At 42.6% G+C, this 24,892-nt stretch overlaps 1 protein-coding gene and 1 non-coding gene across 7 annotated transcripts in view; one reads left to right on the forward strand and one right to left on the reverse strand.

The window, feature by feature from the left end:
- Positions 1 to 4,435: 4,435 nt before the first annotated feature.
- ANKRD12 (ankyrin repeat domain 12) overlaps positions 4,436 to 24,892 on the reverse strand; it is a 109,637-nt gene continuing 89,180 nt past the window's right edge. For all 6 annotated transcript variants that reach the window (XM_040970543.1, XM_040970544.1, XM_040970545.1 and 3 more), the window contains 4 exons: positions 20,802 to 20,900; positions 11,619 to 11,762; positions 6,905 to 7,000; positions 4,436 to 6,407 (listed from right to left, as the gene is read on the reverse strand). In XM_040970543.1, the coding sequence (XP_040826477.1) occupies positions 6,222 to 6,407; positions 6,905 to 7,000; positions 11,619 to 11,762; positions 20,802 to 20,900 (525 nt within the window). In that variant the 3' untranslated portion in view covers positions 4,436 to 6,221. The remainder of the gene's footprint in view (positions 6,408 to 6,904; positions 7,001 to 11,618; positions 11,763 to 20,801; positions 20,901 to 24,892) is intronic.
- On the forward strand, positions 8,796 to 8,916 carry LOC121149973. Its single transcript, XR_005882915.1, has one exon. It is a non-coding gene; the product is annotated as a small nucleolar RNA SNORA5 (small nucleolar RNA).

Consider the following 24,892-nt stretch of genomic DNA (forward strand, 5'->3'; position numbering starts at 1 on the left):
CAAGTGAGGTGAGCCGTACCAGATGTGACTGCAGTGCACAATCAACACACATGAGAACCAATGGGAGGGTGCAAAGCTGGTAGGGGGAATGTGGGCTCCCCTGCTGGACCACCACTCCTATTGGAGAGCGAGAGCTGGGAGGGGGGCAGACCAGACTGAGCAGGGCTACAACACCTGTGGGCCTCATGTGAGCTAGATCAGGGAAAAGCCAGGCTGGCTGACTGTTCCTTCTGGTGCAAGCACAAATCAGAGTGGGTGAGTGTTGGATGGGCTTTCCTGCAGTATCAGCTGGCAGAGGCTGGCTCTGGGGGCTAATTCTGTGGAGTTAACTCCAGAACCACCTGGAGAGTGCATAATCTGGGAGTGGGAGTGGCCTAGTAGGGAAATAGCGGGCATCTTTCTCTTGGCTTACCATTCCCACTGGAGAGCATGAAAACTAGGACGGGGCAGGGGTGGCTAGACAAAAAGGCACGTGCCAGCATGTGTGTGGGCTGGATAATAGGGCTGGTTGGGTTGAACTTGGCTTCAATGCCCATTGACATGTATGAGAGCTGAATGGGATGAGGGACAGACTGGAACAGTTTGCTGTAGAGACTGGCAAGCATGGGAACCAGGACAGGGGATGGGCCTGGTGGGGGTATTGTGGGTGGCCCTGACTAGGCTGCAGCTCCCACTGGTGTGTATGAGGGCTGAGTATGAAGTGGGCAGGATCAGGCTGGACTGCTGTTCTCATTGGTTTGCATGGAAGACAGGGCTGGAGACAGAACTGACCCAGCAACTGAAACCACCAGCAAGTGCATAAGCTGTTTGGGGTGATGGATGGTGCCAGACCCTGTATTGGCATGCACACACAAGAATTAGGTCTGGGATCACCTCAGATGAAGTTTCTTTGGAGCACCCTCCAATTGAACTACTGATCTCAGAACCCCAACCATGAAGAGAAGTGCAGCTTCCACAGTCTGACCATGGAGTGCATGTGTCAAAGCTGTCTCCTCAGATGCTCAGACGGAGCAGTGGACAGCATATCCAAGTGTAAATGGAGGATATGGAAGTCCTTCGGAACCTGCAGAGGATACCTGGTACCACAACAGAGGATGGAGGATGGAACAATTCAATCATCTACCCCAGCAATGTGTTGGCAGTGAATATCTGGGCAAAGACTCTAAGGTGAGCTATGTCAGCCAGTGGATTCTTTAGAGATTTCCTCAGACCTGGCTCTCGTGTGCACTAGCCAACAGATACTGGTGGGCGTGGCTATCTGTCAGGCCTACCCCTACACCTAGGCCCAGCTCTTGCACGAACCAGTAGATGGTGGCCTAGCCTGATTTGGCCCATCCCCAGTTCCAGCTGTTTGCCAGTGGGTGCTTTGCCAGCCTACTCCCAGTCCCAGATCTCACTCGCAGCAGCAGGTGCTGAGGTCTATCAAGGTGATCCCAAAGAGCCTCTACTGGACACACCCTGAAAGAAGGCTCTTGTGAGTGCTGGCCCAGTGCCTTCACCTGACCCAGGCACGCCATCCCAGACACCTCATCCGATCCACCCCATGTCAGCTCCTTTGCTTGCCTGCAGGTGTAGTGGTCCCTGGAAGCCATAAGAAATCTTCTTACACATGTCAAATACACTCCTAGTGGCCCACATTCCAATCTGTCCCCATCCTGTGGCCCAGGGCAATGCATGTACCCCCACCTATACATGGTAACAGTGATGAGGCAGGGCAGCCAGCTGATGTGGACCCATACTGACACTCCAGGTGTTCTGCCCCAAAATTCCTAAAAAAAAAAAAAAAAAAGGCATCTATGTTGGCACACTGCCTTGGAAGAGTGCCAAGAGTTGGAAAGAAGAGGACCACAATGTTAACTAGCTATGAGCCACTTCACACCCAGCAGTGTAACACTTGCCTAGGTACGAGGCAGCTGCCCACAGCTGGCGGTGTTCTTTGGTTCTGTATAACTGATGCAACTAATAACAGAGTCCCCATGTGAGGAAAGACTGTGCTTAACTCTGAGCGAAAAATTTACATACCATTTCCTTTAATGGAGATGGCACAAGTGCAGAAAAATGCTATTATTTGCAAAACCAGCATATCGTTTAATCACTGAGAAATTCGGCCTTTTTATTTTTTACTAGTACCTTTCACTGTTTTTAAGCTAATAAATCTAGAATTTCTTCTTTTTGCAACTTAGATTAAAGGAACTGGCTAAACTTTATTTGCCTTGACTTCTTTTGTGAGCCTGTATTCATGACTGCTTTGGGGTCACTAATTTCATGGCAGCTTAAAATAAAACTGTTTTATGTTACAAAGAGGTGCTCCAACAAGCCATTAAGGAAATGTGTTAATTACAATATATTTTAACTGCTAAATTTCAGAAACGCTTCCCAAGAGATTAATATCTTCTTTTTAAAAGATGTCTATTTTTATTGTAATGTCAGAGAGGAGGAAAGACAGACAGAAAGGAAGATTTTCTGTCCGATGATGCACTCCCCAAGTGACCACAATGGTCAGAAACTGTGTTGATCCGAAGCCAGGAGCCAGGAACCTCCTCTTCCACGTCTCCCATGTAGGTGCAGGGACCCAAGGGTTTGGGCCGTCCTCGGCTGCTTTCCCAGGCTACAGGCAGGGAGCTGGATGGGAAGCGGAGTTCTCGGGATTAGAAATGGCACACATGTGGATCCCAGCACATTCAAGGCAAGGACTTTAGCCACTAGGCCACTGCATGGGCCCAAGATTAATATCTCTTGTAATAATCCTTTTACTTAAATATTTGAAAATAATCTAAAAAAGTGATGGAACGCCTTTCATCATAGACAAACTCATAAATTTGAAATGTTAATTTCCTCCATTTAAAATCTTAAGGTTTTGTATTTACATATTAGATACAATATGAAAATATTCCCACTTGAATCTTTACGTGCTAGCCTATGATAGAACATAAAAATATCCCAAAATTTTTGGAAAAAGAAAATTATGTATTTCTGCACTTAGAATCTAGAATAACTACAATTTTATGTCCCAATAATTTGAGAGTCTTTACCTGATACCTCCTGGTCATGGAGTTTGCAGCATATATAATGCCATATTCAAAAGTCAGTTGAGAACCCTCATTAATCTGGATTTGAACTTGAAAGCCAATTTCTCAAATGTGGGAGATCACCCCAGGATCTCTGTCTGCTACCTGGCAGGCATGACCCACGGCCTAACCGCCCATGACCTGAGGCATAGCTTCCAGCCATGTGTGAGGAACGTGACCTGTAACTTGGTTGGAGGGTCCCCGAGAGACAGACATGCCCATAGCCCGATACAATGTCATGTCACTGTTGGGTGGGAGGGCTGTAGGGAACTTCCGCCAGCCTTCCCGTTCCTCGTCTATAAGTTCGTGCTCACCTTACAATAAACGGATGTGCCCCCACATCTGTCCCCAGTGGTTCTTGTGGCTGAAAAACACTGTTGCCTCTCCACTTGGTGGTCTCAGGGCCTGCTGACAGAAAATCCCCTCTGGCTTTAAGACTGTTTGTTTTCCTAGGATGAATACTTCTGCACTTTTGTTAGCTGCCCAAGTAAACATTAGTGTTTAGGTTTGTCATTTGGGAGTGGAAAATTAAATAACAATTTAGCACACATTTCACTCATTTTTTTTCTATAAAAATATAACTCTTTATTAAATAACATGCACAAATATCAACTAGTCATTTATTAAACAGATATTATTTAGAACAAGATTTAAAGAAATACAAATCCTTAGGAACAATTTAATATCTTGTTCATGATATTTGAGGAGTTCAGAAAGAATCACTGATTAAAGTAGCCATCATATATTTTTCTTTCAGAACGCACAATCTTTTTAGGTATACAGCCCATGTCAAGTTTTTTCCCTAGCACTTCAGAGTTTCACACTCTCTTCAGTGTCAAAAGCCCTTAGCTACTGACTTGACGAGAAATGTCCAACGCACGAGAAGGCGCTCGCTTCCGGCTGTCCCGATACCTGACAAAGCAATCTGAGGACTGCTAGCAGAGGCTCCAGCTTGCTGAGGAGCACTGCGGTGACCACCGGCTGAGACTGCAAAGCTGGCCTGGCTAAAACTCACTAGCTTCTTCTTGCTCTTCTCTTTGGGAGCTTGTTCTGCTTGGCCAGTGACAGTCCCGCCCCATCTTCATGCCTCCTGAATGCACCGAAATGCGCGATACAAACTTAGCCCTCTCATTTTCTATAACTTCTAGGCTCAAAAATCTGGGTTTTGACTGTTACGATTTGCCATATTGTCCCATCAAGTTTCCTTTTTAGGCTAAAGTATAAACAAAGTTTGCATTAAATTTTTCATATTAAAAAGTATTGCTTCTATAAATTAGCTTTTTGTGTTCCCAGCTTTAATAAATGTCAACAAAACCAGTGCTTCAAAGCCTACCCTGCCTTTCTGGCCCCATTTATCCAATAAAAAGGGCCAAAAGTCTCTCACCTAAATTCTAAAGAAAACTACAACCAACCTTTATGATAAAGTTCTTGCACTGTGTAGTTTTTACACGTGCTGCTTTATTGCGCATGCCAAGTACAGTAAGAGTTAACATATAAATTCATGTAAAAATTCAAAAAATCCCTAAGCTTAATATGTACCTTTGCACTCAAAAACTTCAGCATTCTCTCCCATTTCCTGGGACAGCCAACTTGCAAGTGAATTTCATTCACACACGTACATCTTTTTTCTTTACTCTCTGTGTCACAATAAAAGTATAATTTAAGAAAGTACTATGGAAAGTTCCAGATACTTATGAATTTTACATTAATTCTTTCAAAAATGCTTAGCAAGTGCTACAGCAGGTTTCAGACCTGAAATATTCCTGAATATTTAATCTGTCATGTTATTGGAGAAATGGGACTTTTTCTAAGTATATTGCTAGTTATTTTATTATAAAACAGCATACCAAATTTTACTTCAAGTATAAAATTTTGCAAATTATGTTTTGCATCTTGATACAAGGAAAAATACATGTTAAGTTGCATAAACATTTCAGAGAGCAAATGGAATATTTCTAGATTTCTTTTACTTATTTTGACATCAAATACCTATTTTGATTCTAGTAGTACTCAGTTTTATTTTAAAAGTGCAAAGGTTATTAAGCTTAAAACATTAAATTTTAGCAATGTAAAAAAGTTTTACAATGATTTAACATGACCAATAAAATTTATTAAACATATTTACATATATTTACACATTCTTTCATTGTTGAATATTAAAATAGACATTTACAATTTTAGGATGTTCATTCAAAGGCATTTTTTTCCCCTGGGGGAAACAGGCTCTACTGTGAGATGAAACAAGAGCTAAGTTTCTTTGTATGACTGTACGACTAATTCTAAATCATAAGTCCCACACAGGAAGTCACAGGTTCTATCACAGGAGACTTGTATGAAACACCTTACACTGTTCCAGGCATCACTTATGGAGAGATAATTTATCAGAAGCATGCAGTACAACCAAGCCACAGTTTTTACAGCTGTGAGGTAACAAGCTAACTCAACACATGCATGCCTTATTGAAAAGTTCTGCTACCTCAACACTAGTACTGCACCCCATACAAACTACAACTTTGGTCCAATAACACACGAGACAAAACTTTTACAGCTGCTTCTCTGGATATGTTTTCACTACCAATCCCTTTGTATACATTTTGACCAGTAATTACAAGATTTACATCTGCACAATATTTATAAAATAAGTTATTAAAACGGAAGACAATATGAAAACATTCAAAAAGAAAATGTACAATTAGTTTACAGATATAACAAACTCAAGAAATTTTGTGCCTAGTTTTTCTTCCACATTAGAAGCTATTTGGTAGAAATTAAACCTTTCAGTTTCCTGGTATCTTTTTAATCAAACCTGGAAGAGATGTGAGCTCTAGTGGTTATCTGAGCACAAGAGCGAGCTAACAACTGCCAGCGCTGTTAGCCAATTGACTCTTACTGAAGTGCCTGCCAGTCTGCCAACCACAACAGTCACCTTTCACCAATGTGCGATAATAAGAGTTTTGTTAGAAACTGCACATGGACCTGAGACCCACAATATCCCTCCTTTCCTATCCAATGACTGGTGTTTTCTACATAACCAACTTCAGGCAGACTGATGTCCAAGGCATCCTACCAGTATTTTTGACAGACGGCAGCATTCCATGGCGTAACACTTGGAGCGTATCAGGCCAGGACAACTGCCTCGGGGAAGAATGACTGCTAGATGGGAGTCAATTCAAAGTCATCATTAACATCCACAAGGGGAACGTAAAACTCCTGGATTTCGTAAATGCTGATGGATTTGTAGGTGGCAGGATCGAGCTCTTGGAGTTTGAGCTGCCATTCCAGTCTCTGGACAGCATTTAAAGCTGCGGCTTCATGTTGCTGTCTCATTAAGAGACATGTCTGTTTTAAAGAAGAGAAGAGTTTGGTGATTATTCTGTCAGATGTTCTTTGTTTAAAAATTGATCTCAAATGACGAATCCATTTCAGTTTTACCCTGTTCATAGCAACCTGCCAACTATTTATGGGTCACATTCAATTTGGAGAAAAATATGCTTTCAAGTTATGAGATTTCAATTTATCAAAGGAATCATGAAAATTCAGACAACTTTTCAAGTGATTCACAATCTCAAATAGTTTTTTGTTTACAGGTTTGCAAAACATAGCATACATGTATACTGCATAGTCAGTACCAGGACCCATGCACAAATGCACTGTACTATGGTAGTTTCCAACTGGACCTTATATTACTTCTCAAAATGCACTTGCGGTTTTTATTTCCCTTTAGCTTTCAAGCTATGGGCCAGGGAAGAATTCATGACTAGCCACCATATCCTTCCTAACTGCAGTTCCTGTTTGGGGGAACCCGTTCATTTAAACTGACTTCTTCACATACATACCTTTAGTTTGTCAAATTTATCATCCACATCTTGTAACCAAGACATGAACTGTCTTGCATTAAAGCGATCCCTTACGGAGGTTTTGCTGTCATCAGACTAAAAGAGAACATTCAAAGCAGCTGAGTATTATAAAATACAACAAACAACTTAAAAATCTACATGCCATAATATATTTTTATAGTATATGCTCTCTGTTTACTCATCGTGATTCCTATTCTTCTGAGTCAAAGATGTTTCTCTAAAAGGTACATGGAGTACTGGGCCTGTGACATTTTTAATAAACAATAATTGACTACAGATTTCATTTTAAAGTTTACCATACACAGGGAACATTTTTCTATGACTAATGTTTTGGTATGCCCACTAAGAAACTTTTATAAGAAGCCTTCAGAATAGTAATTTTGGAATTTAAGAGATTACGTTCAAACTGCAACTCTGTACCTTATTTCATAATCTTGAACTAAGTACATATTCTTAATAATCCCTTGTGTCATACGAGTACCTTTAGTTTTTCTTTTTTAAAAGACTTATTTACCTGAAAGGCAGAGAGAGAGAGACAGAATATGAATGGGAGAGACAGAGAGACCTTCCATCAGCTGGTTCCCCCCTGAGAAAGCATATGGGGCTGGTCTCAATGAAGGACACGACTCATGAACTTCTGCATCTCCCACACAGTACGTGGGCCATCTTCTACTGCCTTTCCACGGGCAATGGCAGGGAGGGGGATCCAAAGCAGATTTGAACTTGCACTACAATATGGAATTCTGGTGGGAAGCAACATCTGGTGGTGAGCAACATCACCGCCCAGAGAACACCTCTGTTTGGCTTGTTTTGAGAATTTAGAATGACAATCACACTACCCACACTTAAAATTTATTTACATTTTACTTGTAAGGCAGAGCATGACACAGTGTGAGACAGACTGATCTTCCATCTGCTGAAGGATTGTCCAAATGTCCCAAATGGCCAGGGTCCTGGAACAATCCAAATCTCCCACGTGAGTGGCAGGGGTGGAAGTCCCTGTGTCATCACCAGTTGCCTTCCAGGGTACAAATTAACAGGAAGGTGGATTTGGAAGCTGATCTGGGACTTGAACTCAAATACTCCCATAAGGGATGGAGGTATCCCAAGTGGTGTCTTTAACTGCTGTTCTAAAGGCCCACCCATACTGCTCACATTGTTAGCAGCTATAACTTCCTTTATGGTCCTCCAGTAAGTCGTTTTGACTATCTAGGATTTTACTGTTGAATCTCTTTTACTATTACAAGTTTATTTTAAAAAAGCAGAAGCATGATCAGAATTCTGGACTCCCAGTTTCTGCCTGACTCATCCACTCCTAACACATGGCAGATCTCTGTCTTTCTGTCTGTGCTGATAAACTTATTTTACTGGTAAATAAATGAATGGATGGACAAGTAAGACTGACCTAGATCAGCACATAGCAAATGGCAGTCCAATAACTGCTCCATTTCAAATTATGTTTAGAGATATCTGAAGGGGCTGTTAAGATGAACAGCTGGATCTTAAGAAAGTTTTTGACTCTAGAGAAACAGATGCCAGGGATGCAACGAAGGAACTTCTAGAATTTCCAAATTTAAACATTTTAAAGAGAATGATGGATGATTTAACAACCTTTTAAAAGGTGTATTTATTTCAAAGTAGAACAACACACAGCCACCCCTCCCCACAGAGAGAGAGAGAGAGAGACCAGGCAACCTTTCACCTACTAGTTTACTCCTTAAATGGCCATAATGCCAGGGCTGGGTCAGCTGGAAGCAGGAGTTCCATCGGGATGCCCTTACATGGGTGGCAGAGAGCCAAGTATTTGGATTATCTGCTGCTGCCTTCCTAGGCACACTAGCAGGGAACTGGATTAGAGGTGGGTACTCAATGCAGCCATGTCAAATCTAGGCCTATGGCAGGACTTGGCCCAGAAAACGACCACAGGAACACTGTGACTCACAGGCCTGTCCCCTGCTCAGGCTCAGGCATGACTATGGTCACAGAGGGCAAAATGATGTGGGCTCCTGAGATTTACACTGCCTGCCAGGGAAAGCCATGTAACAATGCTGGCCCAAGGTCTGTCTCAGCTTTGCAGAAGCATAGAGTAATTAGATCTGTTTTAGAACAGTATCAGTGGAGGATTATAATCAAGGCACTGGGGGAGTGTTCTAGTTCAGAGCACTGGGTAAGTAACATACATACACTTGTTTATTTCATCCTCCTCTCAAAACTCAAGGGATAACAAAAGACCTAAAAGTAAGTCCACAGCAGAGCTAGAAACTGAGGTGGGAAACTAACAGCCCAGAATATGAATGAGTACCTGTGATATGACAGACACCGATAGCAGAATATCACAGAGTTAAAGAATGGACAATCTTATTTGGGTTAAAAAGAAAATGTCAGAAGTGAATTTTCCCAGTATATCTCAAATGATCCCAAAATCACTGACGAAAGAAAACTGGACCACTACCACCCTAATAACTAGGACTGAAAAACCATTATCTTAGGGAATTTTTTTTTCTTATAAGGCTAAATGAATTGCTGCTTTACACCTGGATTGATACTTGTTTGTTCTCTCCTCTCTAAAAGTAAACAAAGTTTTTAATTGAAAAGATGGATCTCTCTCCCTCCCCTTCTCTTTGTTGCTCATAAGAAAATAAACACTTTTGAAAAATGAATTAGATGGCAGCACTGTGGTGGAGCAGGTAAAGCTGTTGCTTAAAGTGCTGGCATCCCACATGGTGTCAGTTCTGGCTGCTCCACTTCCCATCCAGCCCCCTGTTTGTGGCCTGGGAAAGCAGTCGAGAATGGCCCAAGGCCTTGGGACCCTGCACCGTTGTGGCAGGCCTGGAGGAAGTTCCTGACTCCTGGCTTCAGATCAGCTCAGTTTCGGCTGTTGCACCCACTTGGGCAGTGAACCAGCAAATGGAAGATCTGTCTCTCCTCTGTGTAAACCCGAGTTTCCAATAAAAATAAAGAAACCTTAAAAAAAAAAAAAAGAAAAGCAAAACAAAAAACATAATATACTCAAAATATCACATGGTCTAGCTTAGCTTTTAGCAACAGAATTATACTATTAATTTCAGTTATTAAAAATCATCTAGGGCCCAGTGCGGTGGCGCAAGTGGTTAAGGTCCTTGCCTTGCACGCCCAGGATCCCATATGGGCGCCAGTTCTAATCCCGGCAGCCCCGCTTCCCTTCCAGCTCCCTGCCTGTGGCCTGGGAAAGCAGTCGAGCACGGCCCAAAGTTTTGGGAACCTGCACCCTCGTGGGAGACCCAGAAGAGGCTCCTGGCTTTGGACCGGCATAGCATCAGCCGTTGTGCTCACTTGGGGAGTGAATCATCGGACGGAAGATCTTCCTCTCTGTCTCTCCTCTCTGTATATCCGCCTTTCCAATAAAAAAAATAATAAAAATAAATCTTTATAAAAAAATCATCTATTTTTCACTCTAGAATCTTTGAATTTGGAAATTCAGTGACCTCTCCTCTTTCCTTAACAATTCTTCCTTAAGTTCTAGTTAGTCATCGACTTCCAATCCAGCTGTCTACTAATGTGCCCGGGAAAGCAGTGGAAGCTGGATGAAGGCCTTGAGCCTGTCCCAGCTTCGGCAGTTGAGGCCATTTTGGAGTGAACCAACTGATGGGAGATCTCTACCTTATCGCTCTCTGCCTTTCCAATAAATACGTCTTGAAAAAAAGAAAAGAAACAGGAAGAAAGGAAAGAAGGAAGAAGGTAGCAGCTTCCAGCCATTTGATTCTGTTTATTTACTGAAAGGCAAAGAGAGAGAGACATACATAGAGATCTTTCATCTGTGGTGTTACCCCCTCAATGCTGTAATGGCCAGAGACGGGAGGCCAGGCGCTGCCAGAAGTGCAGAATTCCTCCCTGATTTCTATGTGGCAGGCAGGAACTCAAATACCTGAATCATTCAGAGCATCAGCAGAACTGAGACTCCTACCCAAATACGCAGCTAAGGGATGTGGGCACCTCAAGTGGGCCCTTACCTCCTACATGAAACAGTCCTATAGAGGACACCCCCCCTCAAGTGGGCATGTAACTATCGCATGAAATGGTCTATATATCTTCCTACAGAGGTGATACACACACACACGCCCCTGCACCCATGTGGGAGACCCAAAGGAAGCTCCCAGCTTTGGACAGGTCCAGATCTGGCCATATGTGGAAATCTGGGGAGTGAACGAGCAGATATAAGATCCCTAAAATAAACCAACAAATAAAGAAATAATTCTGGTAGCTAAGATGGGTGATTCTAGTCATAAAAAATGTATAAGGAAATAAACTTGCTTAAAAATATAGCTCTGGCTTTTCTGAATTATTTTATTTCACTAACACCCAAGATCAAATCAGAAGAGTTCTATTTGGCCGTGTTATGACCTAGATTTCCAGGGTCAACAGCTTTCCCAATGGTTGAAGGTCTAAAACTAATGTCTAAATATCCACTTCAGAAACAAATGACAGAAACAAACCTATAAGAGCATTATCCAATATATCTAAGTATTCTGTGACTATCTTCTTTTATAATAAAACAAATTCCAAATTTTTAGATCACTTAAGGAAATAACTCAGTTGAACTGAAAAGACTTTGGTTTGGAAGATTTTCTCCTCCCCTGAACTTTAATGATTGTTTAATTTCACTTTCTTCTCTGGAAATATGCTTGAAAGACAGCCCAGTGAAAGAACATCTTACCTGAGAATCCAATGGTACGTTGTATACTTCTGCATCCAGTAAGACAGTACAGGCACTAAATGGCAGTGTTTGATTTGCCAGTGTCCTAGCAGCCCTGTAGTGGACCCGTAGAACTTCCTGTTCATTGGACACAATGAGTTTTTCCTAGTTGAACAAATTAAAAAAAATTCTTCAACAACTTGTTTAACACACTAACAAATTTAATTTTATGATAAGAATCTAATTTAAAACACGCTAAAGAACCTGAGTTCCAGAATGGCTTTTTCTTCACAGTAGGGCTTGAGCAAAATTTGACAATTCCTAGTGTTCTTACAAGTTTAAGTACTTTTCTGTCTTCAAATTTGGTGTTTCAAAAAATTACTTTAAAAATTGTAAAACACTGGGCACATTTAAACAGACAAACAAGCCAGGGTGAAGCAGAGAGGGTACATGCCAGGAAATAGGAGAGGACACACCGACCACAGATGGGCACCTGGAGGCTGAGGGACAGGGGAAAGCAGCAGAGACAATGGTGTGGTGCTGCAGTGCCAGATAACCCAGTGGCAGTCAGCAATGGGCACATTGAGTTCCACCAGCTTCTGGAGCTCCACCAGCAACCAGGTAGGAAGGGAAGTCCACTGGGAGCTCAGGAGGTGAAACCAAAGAACTGCCATCCAGCTCGTTTCTTTGACTTGACCAAGAGCAGAGACAGAGAAGCACATCCCAATCTGCCAGTGTGGGAACAGCGTGAATTTCACATCCCAGACCCCTACTAGAGCTGAATCAGGCACCACCCAGTGTAGGGAGGCAAAGGCTATGGGACAGGACTGTGCCTGTACTAAGCTCGGAGCAAACTCATTTTGGGTTTGGTACACTGCAATGACGTGACATCCTGCAAGTTCCACCCCAAACAGGTTGGGTATCCTCAAGACATAATGGCCAGCAGATTCATAACTCCACTAGCGGCACATCAGGTGCCATTTTGTTCAGTGTGGCAAAGGCTTTGAGATTACAGGGAAAACAGTTAACTCCACATGTGCTGAGCTGGGAGCAAACTCAATGAGTTAAGTGTATTGTCCTGGTCACACAGGGAAAATAAGGCCTACTTTGTCATTTTATGACTCAAAATAGGTCCACGGGGCCCTGAGATCTAAGACCAGCAGGTTTTGGCAAGATTGGCACTGCCAATCACCCAGTTGTTTAGGACACCTGGTGTCTCCCTAATCTGGGGAACAGATGAAATGGAAGTGGGAGAAAGATTGTACGGACAATAGAGCAGCCTCAGCATAGGATCACGGCAGGTTGAGTGTGGTGAACCATGAGCTGGGACTACAGAGACTGTGGTGGAAGTTAAACACAACAGCCCAGATCTGAAACTTGTTGGAGGGAGTGGCACAAACGACTGTAAACAAAGAACGAGGTACCAATCACAATAAGTAAAATTGAATTGTTGACATGTGGTTGGCATGGCTTAGAAACTTGCCCCAAGGAGAAGAATCTGCTGACCAGAAGAACAATGGCCAAAAGCAAAAGAAGAGACAGAGGCACAATGAATATTACTGAAGACTCTGCTGCAAAGGAGCAAAAGCTTGAGGAAAACATCAAGATAATGGGGATACAGAATTCAGAAAAATCATTATAAAGCTTCTTATTAACGATGAGGAGCACATACATGAATTTAAGAAGTATGTAAACAGGAAACAGCAATACTGAAATAAAGTCAAGCAGAACTATTGGGAATAAGGCCACAATGGAGCAAATGAAAAATTCAGTGAAAAGTCTCAATAATAGAATGAGCGAGGCAAAAAAGAATCTCAGAATTGGAAGATATTTCTTGCCACAACAGAGAAAAAAAATCAAAAAGCTGGAAGCAGACCTGAATCAAGCTAAAAAAAAGTATTCAAGAACTGAAAGACACTATTAAAAGGCAAATATAAGATTTATGGGAGTTCCAGAAGGTACAGAAAGAGAAGCTGGGATTAAAAATTTATTTAATGAAATAATAAAGGAAAACTTCCCTAATCTGGAGAAAGAATTGAGAAACAACATCCAGGATGGGCACAGAACTCCCAACAGGGTTGAAAAGCGATCTTTACCGCAGCACATGATAAATCAAGCTCTCTTCAATTGAACATAAGGAAAAGATCCTTAAATGTGCACGTGAAAAAAATTAATTGACCTATAGAGGAATGGCAATTAAATTCACAGCTGACTTCTCACAGGAAACTCTACAAGCTAGAGTGACAGGTTCCAGATTCTAAAATCAAAAAATTTTTGGCCCAGAATAATGTACCCAGCAAAGGTTCCCTTTGCCTTTGAAAATGAAATAAAATTCCACAGTAAAGGGAAGCTCAAAGAATACACATCTTGCAGATCTGCCCTACAAAGATGTTCTCTTGACAGAGAAGGAATAGCACCTACCAAAACCAAAGGCAAATGTGAAGAACGTCCCAGTAAATTAACAACAGCAGACTAGATCAATGAACAAACGATTGCTAAAATGATGGGACTAAATTACCATCTATTTATATTATCTCTGAATGTAAATGGGTTAAATCCATCAATCAAACTTGTTGATTAGTAGATTGAATTAAAAAACACAACCTATCTATTTGTTGCCTACAGGTGACACATTTCACTGACAAGAATCAGCAGAGATTATATCTCACAGATTTTGACATTTTTGTTTTTATTTTTTCAAAAAAGTTTTTTTTTTCTCATTAAATTCTTTACTGACTCATAGGTCATACACTAGCATCATTTTCTTTGAGAGGGTTCTTAATTTTCATTTTTTTAATGACACATTAGTCATTCAGTAGCATGTTATTTAACTTCAGGGCATTATAAATTTCTTCCTGCTGTTAATTTTGTTTCGTGGCTTTTCATTTAAGGGGATGTATAGTAGCTGTGTAATGAAAACTATTATATCCAGATGTGAGGATACAATGTAGTATGCATCTCTACTTCCAGATCAAAGATGGACTTACAATGAAACTGTTAACTATATCTTGACAATAGGATGCTAGACTTGCTGCCATTGTCCATGCCCACAATGATGGACATATGACTCTTTATGAAGAACTATACTCTAATAATAATTTAGGGGAACTCAGTGTGAGGGAGGGGCTTGGGGAGCGGTAAGAGAAATCCCAGGGCCTATGGAACTAAATCATAAAATGATAATAATAAAAAAATAAAAAATAAAGCTCAAAAACAACACAATCCAGTTAAGAGATGGGCAAGGACAAACGGAAATGTGTTTAACATCACTATTAAAATTAAAACCACAATGAGGAAAAAAAAGCCTGTTGAATGCCACTTAAAACATTAGTACCTAATTTTAGAACACGTTCTCCTTTTCTTCCTCAAACGAGGAAATAAAAAGGTAGAGTTACAGAAAAGGGAGACAAGAGACAGATCTTCCATCCACTGGTTCTCTCTCAAATGGTCCCAATGGCTAAAGGTGGGCTAGGCTGAAGCCAGGAGATTCAGTTAGACTTCCCATTAGGTGCAAGAGCCCAAGCACGTGAGCCCTCTCTTGCTGTTTGCCCAAGTGCACTAACAGGGAGCTTGGATCAGAAGTGGGACTGACAGTGAACAGTGATATGCAAGGAAATGTCAAGGCTCACACTACAATGGTCAAAGAACTCATAAGCCTAGAATTTGGAATAGCACAAACATTATTTAGTAAGCAATGACTAAATTCTTTTCCAGGATGATACAAAGAGACTGTTTAGACTAATCAACAGATGATGTAGACTCCAGCTCTAACATCAACTTAAGGGGTTTTTGAAAACATGTCTTTCTTAAGGTGTCAGAACTGAGCTAATGGAAGAGGGCACAAAACACCTATCTAGAGACCCCTGGACAGACAGCTCTAGACACCAGTGGGTGTAAGCACACTGGTGCTGGCTGCTTTTCCTCTATCACAGGGATGTCTACTTCCAGGGGTTTGAAGGTGCTGGATTTCAGTCATTCAGGTGGACTGAGCATGCATCGTTTCCACTGGCAAGGAAACATACAACTCCTTGTTAGAGCTAGATGACAAAACCTCTGGAATCAGACTTTTGCAAGGGTGTTGATCCAAAGTTGCTCTACTTCTTTGTCCTTCTCGCCATTTCCAGGATCCATGGTGCTACAATTCGAGCTGCTGAGGAAACGAGAAGAGACCAGCCCTGGGGCCTGGTTTAGAAGAATGGGAACTGCAGCTTGGAGTCAATGGGGATGACACAGGCTGTTTGTCTCAACTCTGCAGTTTACTTTGGGGAGTGTCTCTGTGACTTGTTCTCCTAGTGGGGTGCAGCCAGAATTTCTCAGTCATGTCTGTTGCTCAACATGCTGAATGCTTTCCTACGTCTGTTTAATGATCAGAGAACTTATGATGATATGGGTAGCTGTATCCTTCATCCCTTGTCTAACTCAATGGATATGAGCAGAGTTATGGCAGGGTGAACTCACTGCCTTTCCTTTTCCACCAGCAGAGTTATAGGTACTTGTGCTCCGGAATCACTGGCTTTCAGGGAATGTTGCCCACGTGCATTGGAGAAGGAGTCATGGGCTCTGCCTTGCAGCTATCATCTTGGGGCAGGAAGATGTGGGCAGTGTTTAGCCGTGGGGTTGGGGCAAAAGGAGCCCTGTGCAGTGTGGCTGCTGTGGGGGTGCCCTAGCCAGGCTGGACCCAATGCTGGGGACTCAGGCCATGGTCACTGCCACCATGTCCTGTGACCAAGTCCTAGGATTTGGGTGGCCAGTGCACCTATTTGGTGCCAGGCTCTGCCTGCTGGCTGCCTGGCAGTGAGCTCTGGGGTTTGTAAGGTATGTAATTGCTGCTTAGGCACATCCATGGATAAGGCCAGTTTGAGTGTAGGTGAGGGATGAATTCTGGGTGATTCCCAGCAATGGGGTCATGGAACTTGCTGGCAAGCATGGGGACTCAGACCTGGTAGTTTGGGAGGGGAGAGTCCATAAGATCTATTTGGGCCAGACTGATTCACCAGCCCACATGGGAATCCTGAGATGTGTAGAGCATCACTGACTGCCACACACCAGTCCACACAAAAGCTATGGCGTGATGCCTGTCTAGCAGGGCTAGGTACCAGTACCTGACTGAGTGGTGGAACAGGGGACGGGTCACACTTGGCAGGGTCAAGACATTAACCGGCACATGAGACAACCAGGTCCGAGGGTGGATTCAGTGGGGAAGTGTGGGCCCGACCCTGTGGAAATACAAGTCCCGCAGGTTAGCTCATGAGTTGGGGTGGTGATGGGCTGAGCTAGGTGTTACCATGGAACCTGCCATCATTTACGGGTAAAGGAACCGACACCAGACTGAGCAGGTCAAGGCAGCAGCACCAGAATGTGCATCATAAAACAGGATCTGGGGTGAGTCAAGCTGCAACTGCAAGGCGGTGGCCCAGGCAGGGCCAAGCAAACCTCAACTCTCAAGGAAGAACAGAAATCAGGATGGAGCACAGGTCATGACGAGCTAGACTCTTACACTGACCAGTCTGCATGAGCTAGGGATACTAGGCCACATCATTTAAGACAAAGGCTGAGGCAGGTGAGGGGCTAAGCCAACTGAGTCAGAGAAACCACTGGCACGCATGTAATCTAGGGCTGGGAATAGGCTCAGTTGGGAAGCTGTGAGGGTACACCCTGGCTGGGTTGAGGTTCCCACTGGTGAGTGCAGCGGCTAGAGTGGGAACTGCGTTCTGGTCTGGATATGACTGCAGTGTTCCTCAGCATAAGTGTAGACTGGGGTTGGGGCGCACATAGCTGGGCTAGACTCTAGAGCACCATCTGGTGCTCTGGAGAACCTGGGTAGATGTAGGATGGGCTAAGCAAGGTCTCTGCCCCTACGGAGCCATGTATGAGCTGTGTCTGGGTATGGGCAAGCCTTGCCTGGGATGAAACATCCAACAGTAACAATCGGAATGGGTTGAAGGCCAGCAAGGAAGGGCCACTGTTACTGCCAGAACAGGAGGTGGACTAAGTAGGGCTGGTCCATGGACCCACTGGTATGTGCAAGATCTGGCATAGAGAGAGGTTTTGATGGAGGAGCTTGGGAAAGTCCTCTGTTGGGACATAGTCCTTGCAGGTGAGCGCAAGAACCTTGACAGGGAGCAGCCCAGACAAGGCCGGTTAATGGTATCCACCAGCATACATTTGGCATAGGTCAGAGGCAGAGCAGGCAAACCAGTTCACATCACCTGCTGGCAAATACAAGCACCAGAATAGAGTGTAGGTTGGGCAGGGTTTGGTTGCAACGCATACCAGTACACATTATGGAATGCCAAGTGAGGTGAGCCGTACCAGATGTGACTGCAGCGCACAATCAACACACATGAGAACCAATGGGAGGGTGCAAAGCTGGTAGGGGGAATGTGGGCTCCCCTGTTGGACCACCACTCCTATTGGAGAGCGAGAGCTGGGAGGGGGGCAGACCAGACTGAGCAGGGCTACAACACCTGTGGGCCTCATGTGAGCTAGATCAGGGAAAAGCCAGGCTGGCTGACTGTTCCTTCTGGTGCAAGCACAAATCAGAGTGGGTGAGTGTTGGATGGGCTTTGCTGCAGTATCAGCTGGCAGAGGCTGGCTCTGGGGGCTAATTCTGTCGAGTTAACTCCAGAACCACCTGGAGAGTGCATAATCTGGGAGTGGGAGTGGCCTAGTAGGGAAATAGTAGGCATCTTTCTCTTGGCTTACCATTCCCACTAGAGAGCACGAAAACTAGGACGGGGCAGGGGTGGCTAGACAAAAAGGCACGTGCCAGCATGTGTGTGGGCTGGATAATAGGGCTGGTTGGGTTGAACTAGGCTTCAATGCCCATTGACATGTATGAGAGTTGAATGGGATGAGGGTCAGACTGGAACAGTTTGCTGTAGAGACTGGCAAGCATGGGAACCAGGACAGGGGATGGGCCTGGTGGGGGTATTGTGGGTGGCCCTGACTAGGCTGCAGCTCCCACTGGTGTGTATGAGGGCTGAGTATGAAGTGGGCAGGATCAGGCTGGACTGCTATTCTCATTGGTTTGCATGGAAGACAGGGCTGGAGACAGAACTGACCCAGCAACTGAAACCACCAGCAAGTGCATAAGCTGTTTGGGGTGATGGATGGTGCCAGACCCTGTATTGGTAAGCACACACAAGAATTAGGTCTGGGATCACCTCAGATGAAGTCTTTGGAGAACCCTCCAACTGAATTACTGATCTCAGAACCCCAACCATAAAGGGACTATGACGGCCAGTGGATTCTGAAGAGATTTCATCGTGCTTGGAATGGCACGAATAGCAACAATTCAGAACTGCCGAACTATCAAAACTGCTTGAGCAGGACCTTTGGAGCATGCCCCATGTCTGGGACCTGGGATGGGTGGGAGGCTGGGTGGGGCTTCTCCCTTTGTTTCTCCCCTTAGCCCAGACACAGAAAAGAAGTGGTATTATTGTGGAAACAATGATTTTACCCACTTTCCTGTAACCCTTGACCCTTTGTGCCCTATTTAACTATGTAAGATTATAACAAAAAAAAAAAAAAAAAAAAAAAAAGAAGAAGAAAGAAAAGAGAGGAGTCATGTGCAGAGTCCGTGAAGGCATCATCCATGCTGAATGCCTGCCTGCTCTTCTCAGAGCTCAGGGAACAGGTGTTTCTGAGTGTTTTGTAGTAATTCAAAGACTGGGATCTAGGTGACTTTTCCACAGAATTTTAAGTCCCTGTCACTGCATGAAATGATGTGACAACTGTGTTGATGTAGGCATATTGTTCAGCGGCTGCCTATTCCACCCATAAGTGACATGAAGCCATTAGCAGCCCACATGCACTAAATAGACCCCAAATACCCATGTATCCTGAGAGGCAGGCACAGTGCAGATCCAAGTTCGGCAAGGGTAGCATTAATAACAGAAGTCTCCAGCACTGACAGGGAACACTGGCTCTCCCCTGTCATTTCATGTTCAGACTAACCACTGAAGCAGACACTCGGGCAGATCTAAAAGGACAACTAGCACAGCCTTTATAAATATTCTGCATTTGGGCCCTAAAATATAGTGAAAAACATCAAGGACTGATTCAAAGTGAGGAAAGCCAAATGACCCATTAGGAATCTATCACGATAGTTATACTCAACAAATTATCAGAAATTACTAGAGACATTTATAAATTAAAAGCATACTCATAATGAATCACAATATGGGCCCAGCTATCCTAAAATATGGTTAAAAATTCTCCAATGTTGTCTGGTGCGGTGGCCAAGTGGCTAAAGTCCTAGCCTTGCATGCACCTGGATCCCATATGGTTTGCGTCACAGCAGCTCCACTTCCTAATCAGCTCCCTGCTTGTGGCCAGCAAAAGCAGTTGAGGACAGCCCAAAGTCTTGGGACTTTATACCCACAAGGGATTCTGGAAGAAGCTCCTGGCTCCTGGCTTTGGATTGGCACAGCACTGGCCATTGTGGCCACTTGGGGAGTGAATCATCAAAGGGACGATCTCTCTGTCTCTATTCCTCTCTGTATATCTTACTTCCCAATTAAACAACAACAAAAATAAAAATTCTTCCAGAAAAATCCTCTAATTGGAGAGTTACAAGACAAAAAAAACACAACTACTCATCAAATCATTTTAAGAAAAATTCACTAATAAAACACATTTGCTAAATAGTAAAATTAAAATAGACATGAGACAGCTGAATAGTAATCTATAGCCATTTTAAGGTGTATAGAACCCAGCTGTATATAAACTAATAATAGTAATGTCAATGTAGAAGTCATAGGATGTGGTTCAGAATTTGTACTCTTTTTTTGTTGTTGTTGTTTTCTCTCTCTCTCTTTGAACATGCTGGTTACACAATATCATGTCAACTAATTCCATTATGTTATAAATTGTTACTGATGTAATGTCGGGGCTTTCAATTGATTGGGATGATACTCTTTCGGCTGTACCTTCAGATCAGAGACTGTCTCCCCATGAAACTGTTGAACTTATCTGCACAATAAGATGCTGGACTTTATGCTTTGTAGATGCTTGCAAGGAAAAAAAATCTCAACTGAATTTGATCTGTGGTAATGCAACAAGAGGGAAGAATCCACCATGGGGGGGGTTTGGGGAGGGGAAGGGGGAATCCCAGTGCCTGTAAAACTGTGTCTCATGATGCAATGTAATAAAAAAAAAACAACAGTTGCCATTGTTAGTATAAATATGAATGAAACTTACCCTTTCAATACTGTGTTGCAAACGCAGTTTCATCCTTACAACTTCCTGTTGCCGAAAAAGCTCTTTAAGTGGATCTGACAATGAAGGTGGAGGTGTAATCTAATTGAAAAAAATATAATTAAAAATGATTTTATTTATAATAATGGACTATCCTGTCAAAATCAAACTTACTAGTGCATAACTTAAATTCTGATATTTTGTCAGTGGTTTGGCCTAAGTTATGCAATTCTTATTTCCATGTCAACTCCAATTCTGTTTGGAATTCATACTAGAGCATTCCAGTACACTTAGGTTTTTTGATTTGGAGGCTGTTGTATATTTGACAGAACAGAGGAACTAAGAGAGTTACTATGGAGAAACTCTCTTTAGAGCATTCGTGTATTACTCAGGGAGGGACTGAAAGAGTCTCAAGACCAGATCAGTTGGCATGCAAACAGAAGAAACCGTCTGAGGATTACGGCAGCCTGAGAGATCCATACAGAAACGGAGATGTTTCTGTAGACAAGATAAACACACTAAAGTCCTGAGTTACATTTTGTCATCTTAAATAAGATAGATGAAATACTGTAATACATGTTTCTCAGAAAACTATTAATACTTAATTTCCCATGTAACCTTGCCTATCCATATTTCAATAGTTTACTGGTTCACCTCTAATTTGTTTTTTTTTTTAAAAGATATTTATTTTCATTGGAAAGGGAGATTTACAGAGAGAGACTTTCCACCAGCTGGTTCACTTCCCAGTTGGCTGCAACAACTAGAGCTGAGCTGACTGGAAGCCAGGAGCGTATTCTGGGTCTTCCATGTGTGTACAGGGTCTTAAAGCTTTGCAGCATCTTCTTCTGCTTTCCCAGACCATAAGCAGGGCACAAGATAGGAAGTGGTGCAGCTGGGAGATGAACTGGCACCCAGATGGGATGCCGGTGCTGCAACCCAGAGCATTAGCCAGCTGAGCTATTACACTGGCCCCTTCATTTCTACTTTGATATGAGGCTGGATTGCGCTTTCTGGTAGATGTCATAAGTCTAAGGAAGTTGACTACATGGGAGTTCTACTGTTATTGTAAAGAAACTTCAAAGTATGGCAAAGAAACAGTGAGTTGGCCTGTGAATATCTATATTTTCTGCTTCTTTTCTTTGGTTATAATTACTGTCAACATATTTAGGCAAAGTAGGATACCTCAAGTATTTCTGCCATGTAAAATAATTTACTTGGGTATTCTGACAGTTTAACTGTCAATTTTATATGAAAATGGGATAATCAGGTATTATCTACATCCTGTCTGATGTGGTGCCTCAGGATTCATACGAAATGTATGAACACCTCTCTCTAAAGGACCAAATATGGATCTAAGACTCTAGAACCCAGACACAGGAATATGGTGGACTGAAAAGCTAGCTGAATGAAATATATAAGGAATCATAATGTGGAAAATTCTGTTTGGACACTCCCTTACTGAGCCTGAGCTCTTCAGACTTCTAATCATAGTAATATATTTGTTTTGTTTCTAAGTCCTAAAAACTAAAATGTTTAAATTCAGTAAGAGCTGTAGTAGATGATTTGATGCTACTGAGGTGGTTTTCAACAACAACAACCACAACCACATAGGTGTCTGGTTATGTTAAGGAACACAAAGGTAGGATATCTATTCAATTGAGTTTGAAGTGTCATAAGCTCCTGGGGGGTATAATGCCTGAGACACCTCTTAAAGCCAGAGATAAGTTAGAGAAAAAAGACTTTGTGGAGTAAAAAGGAAAGAAGGTAGGGAAATAACCCCTAAGGGACAGACATGGTTTAAGATGGGAAACAAAGATAGAGCATGACATCCACAGGCAACTTCAAGTTAAGTTTTCAGTTCCTGGAACACTGAATTTGGAGTATGGAATGGCAGGGCATGAGAATGGAAGGTCAGCAGGGCAAAGGAATAAATGCTGTTGTCTATTCTGTGTACTGGCTTTTGCTAAAGTATTCTTCACAGAACATTCCATCATCACAGAAGATCCCAGGAAAATAGTTCTAACAAATTAGTTCAGGAAACATGGGGTATGTGTACTTACTTAAGAGTCTCCCAATTAACACATTAAAAATTTTAAAAGTGCTACAGGGAACCAACGATTTCCATTTTAAAACTGAATTTATTTTTAAAATTTGAAAGAGAGAGACAAAGTATCTATTAGTACTTCCAGGGATGCACTTTCCTTTTCATCACAATTGCAAGCCCAGCGTAGGGGTTCCATAGAGTTAATCAGTGGCTACAATAGATACTACACAATGACAACACTTTATTGCTCTCTGTCCATTTGATTTTGAGAAATCTGGCCTGTTTATTTATTTTTCTTCCTTAAAAAAAAAACCATTCCAGCTAAACTGTGAGAAAACATTTAACGGATGGATAAATTACTTAAACTGATTCTGAGGATGGCACTGGGTTTTATATTACAGCCAAAGTACAGAAACGTGAGGAAAAATTACTTTGATAAAGTATGAACTAACTGGCCAGAAAGACACAAATGGAAAAAAATCATAAGGGGAATTAAAAAACACTGTAGTGTCAAAATCATCCTGGCCTCTATTTTAAGTTAAATTTTGAACAAAGGAATTTTAGTCTCATAAACTCAGAAAGCACAGACTTTGATAAATAAAAGGTTGGAGTACATATAGGAACCTAAGTCATCTGAACTGTATAAAATAATGACAGATCCTTAAACCTGCATGTATTCTTTTTAAGCTAAATAATTATTTGAAAGACAGACATGAAAAAAAATTGATTTGATTAAAAGGGAAAGAGAAAAAAAAAATCAAGGTTTGAATTTTGGGTTCCAATCTGGGAATTCAGTAGATGACAGTGACTAAAGGAGACAGGGCAAAAAGAGTGCTTGTGAGGTAAGGTTAATGGGCTAAGTACTCAACACAGCATTTCCTGGATCCTGAAGGACATTCAGGAGATTCCCCGGATGCTGAAGAAACATGGTTATGGACATCAGCTGTGTTTTCAGGGATGAAGAGAAAATGGAACTTATAGAGCAGATAAGCAGTATTGTTGCCTTTAACCAGATTACAGCTCAGAGGAACTATGTCATATAGAGGGTTTTTTTTTTTAAAGATTTATTTATTTATTGGAAAGTCAGATATACAGAGAGGAGAAGAGACAGAGAGGAAGATCTTCTGTCCGATGATTCACTTCCCATCACTTCCCGATGCTATGCTGATCCAAAGCCAGGATCCAGGAACTTCTTCCAGGTCTCCCATGTGGTGCAGGGTCCCAAAGCTTTGGGCCGTCCTCGACTGCTTTCCCAGGCCACAAGCAGGGAACTGGATGGGAAGTGGAGCTGCTGGGATTAGAACCAGCGCCCATATGGAATCCCAGCGCGTTCAAGGTGAGGACTTAAGCCGTTAGGCCACGCCGCCGGGCCCTCTACAGAGGGTTTGTATGAGGAAGACAGACACATGTCATTTAGCTTCAACAAGAGTGCATGCATAGTGTCTTTGCAGGTAGAACTGAGGCACAAAAAAGGATGCAGAAGGGTCAAGTGAGGAAATAATTTTAAGGAAACAGAATAGCCAAGAGTATCAGAAGACGTAACCCAGAGATTTCCTTTAGAAGAATCAATTCCACTTGGCTGATACTGAGTTTGGAAGTAGTAGTGAGAAAATGAAACAGGAGAAGTAGACTAAAATCAGACTGTAAAAAGTATGGCTGTTGGTCCAGCATGATAGCCTAGGGGCTGAAGTCCTCACCTTGCATGAGCCAGGATCCCATATGAGCACTAGTTTGTGCCCCGGATGCTGCACTTCCCATCCAGCTCCCTGCTTGTGGCCTGAGAAAGCAGTAGAGGATGGCCCAAGATCTTGGGAACCTGCACTCATGTAGGAGACCCAGAAGAAGCTCCGGGATACAGACCAGCTCAGCTCTGGCCACTGTGGCCACTTGGGAGAGTGAACCAGCAGATGAAAGATCCTTTTCAATAAATCTTAAAAAATATGGCTGCTTTATGTTTTTGACATTAAGCTAACAATGGGAAGCCAGCTAATTACAGGTTAGGTATTTAAACATGTAATTGCTTTTAAATGGCCTCAATGGCCTAAGTGAG

This window comes from Ochotona curzoniae, unplaced genomic scaffold, assembly GCF_017591425.1.
Source record: "Ochotona curzoniae isolate NIBS_2020 unplaced genomic scaffold, NIBS_Ocur_1.0 scaffold_4812, whole genome shotgun sequence".
Classification (NCBI taxonomy): Eukaryota; Metazoa; Chordata; class Mammalia; order Lagomorpha; family Ochotonidae; genus Ochotona; species Ochotona curzoniae.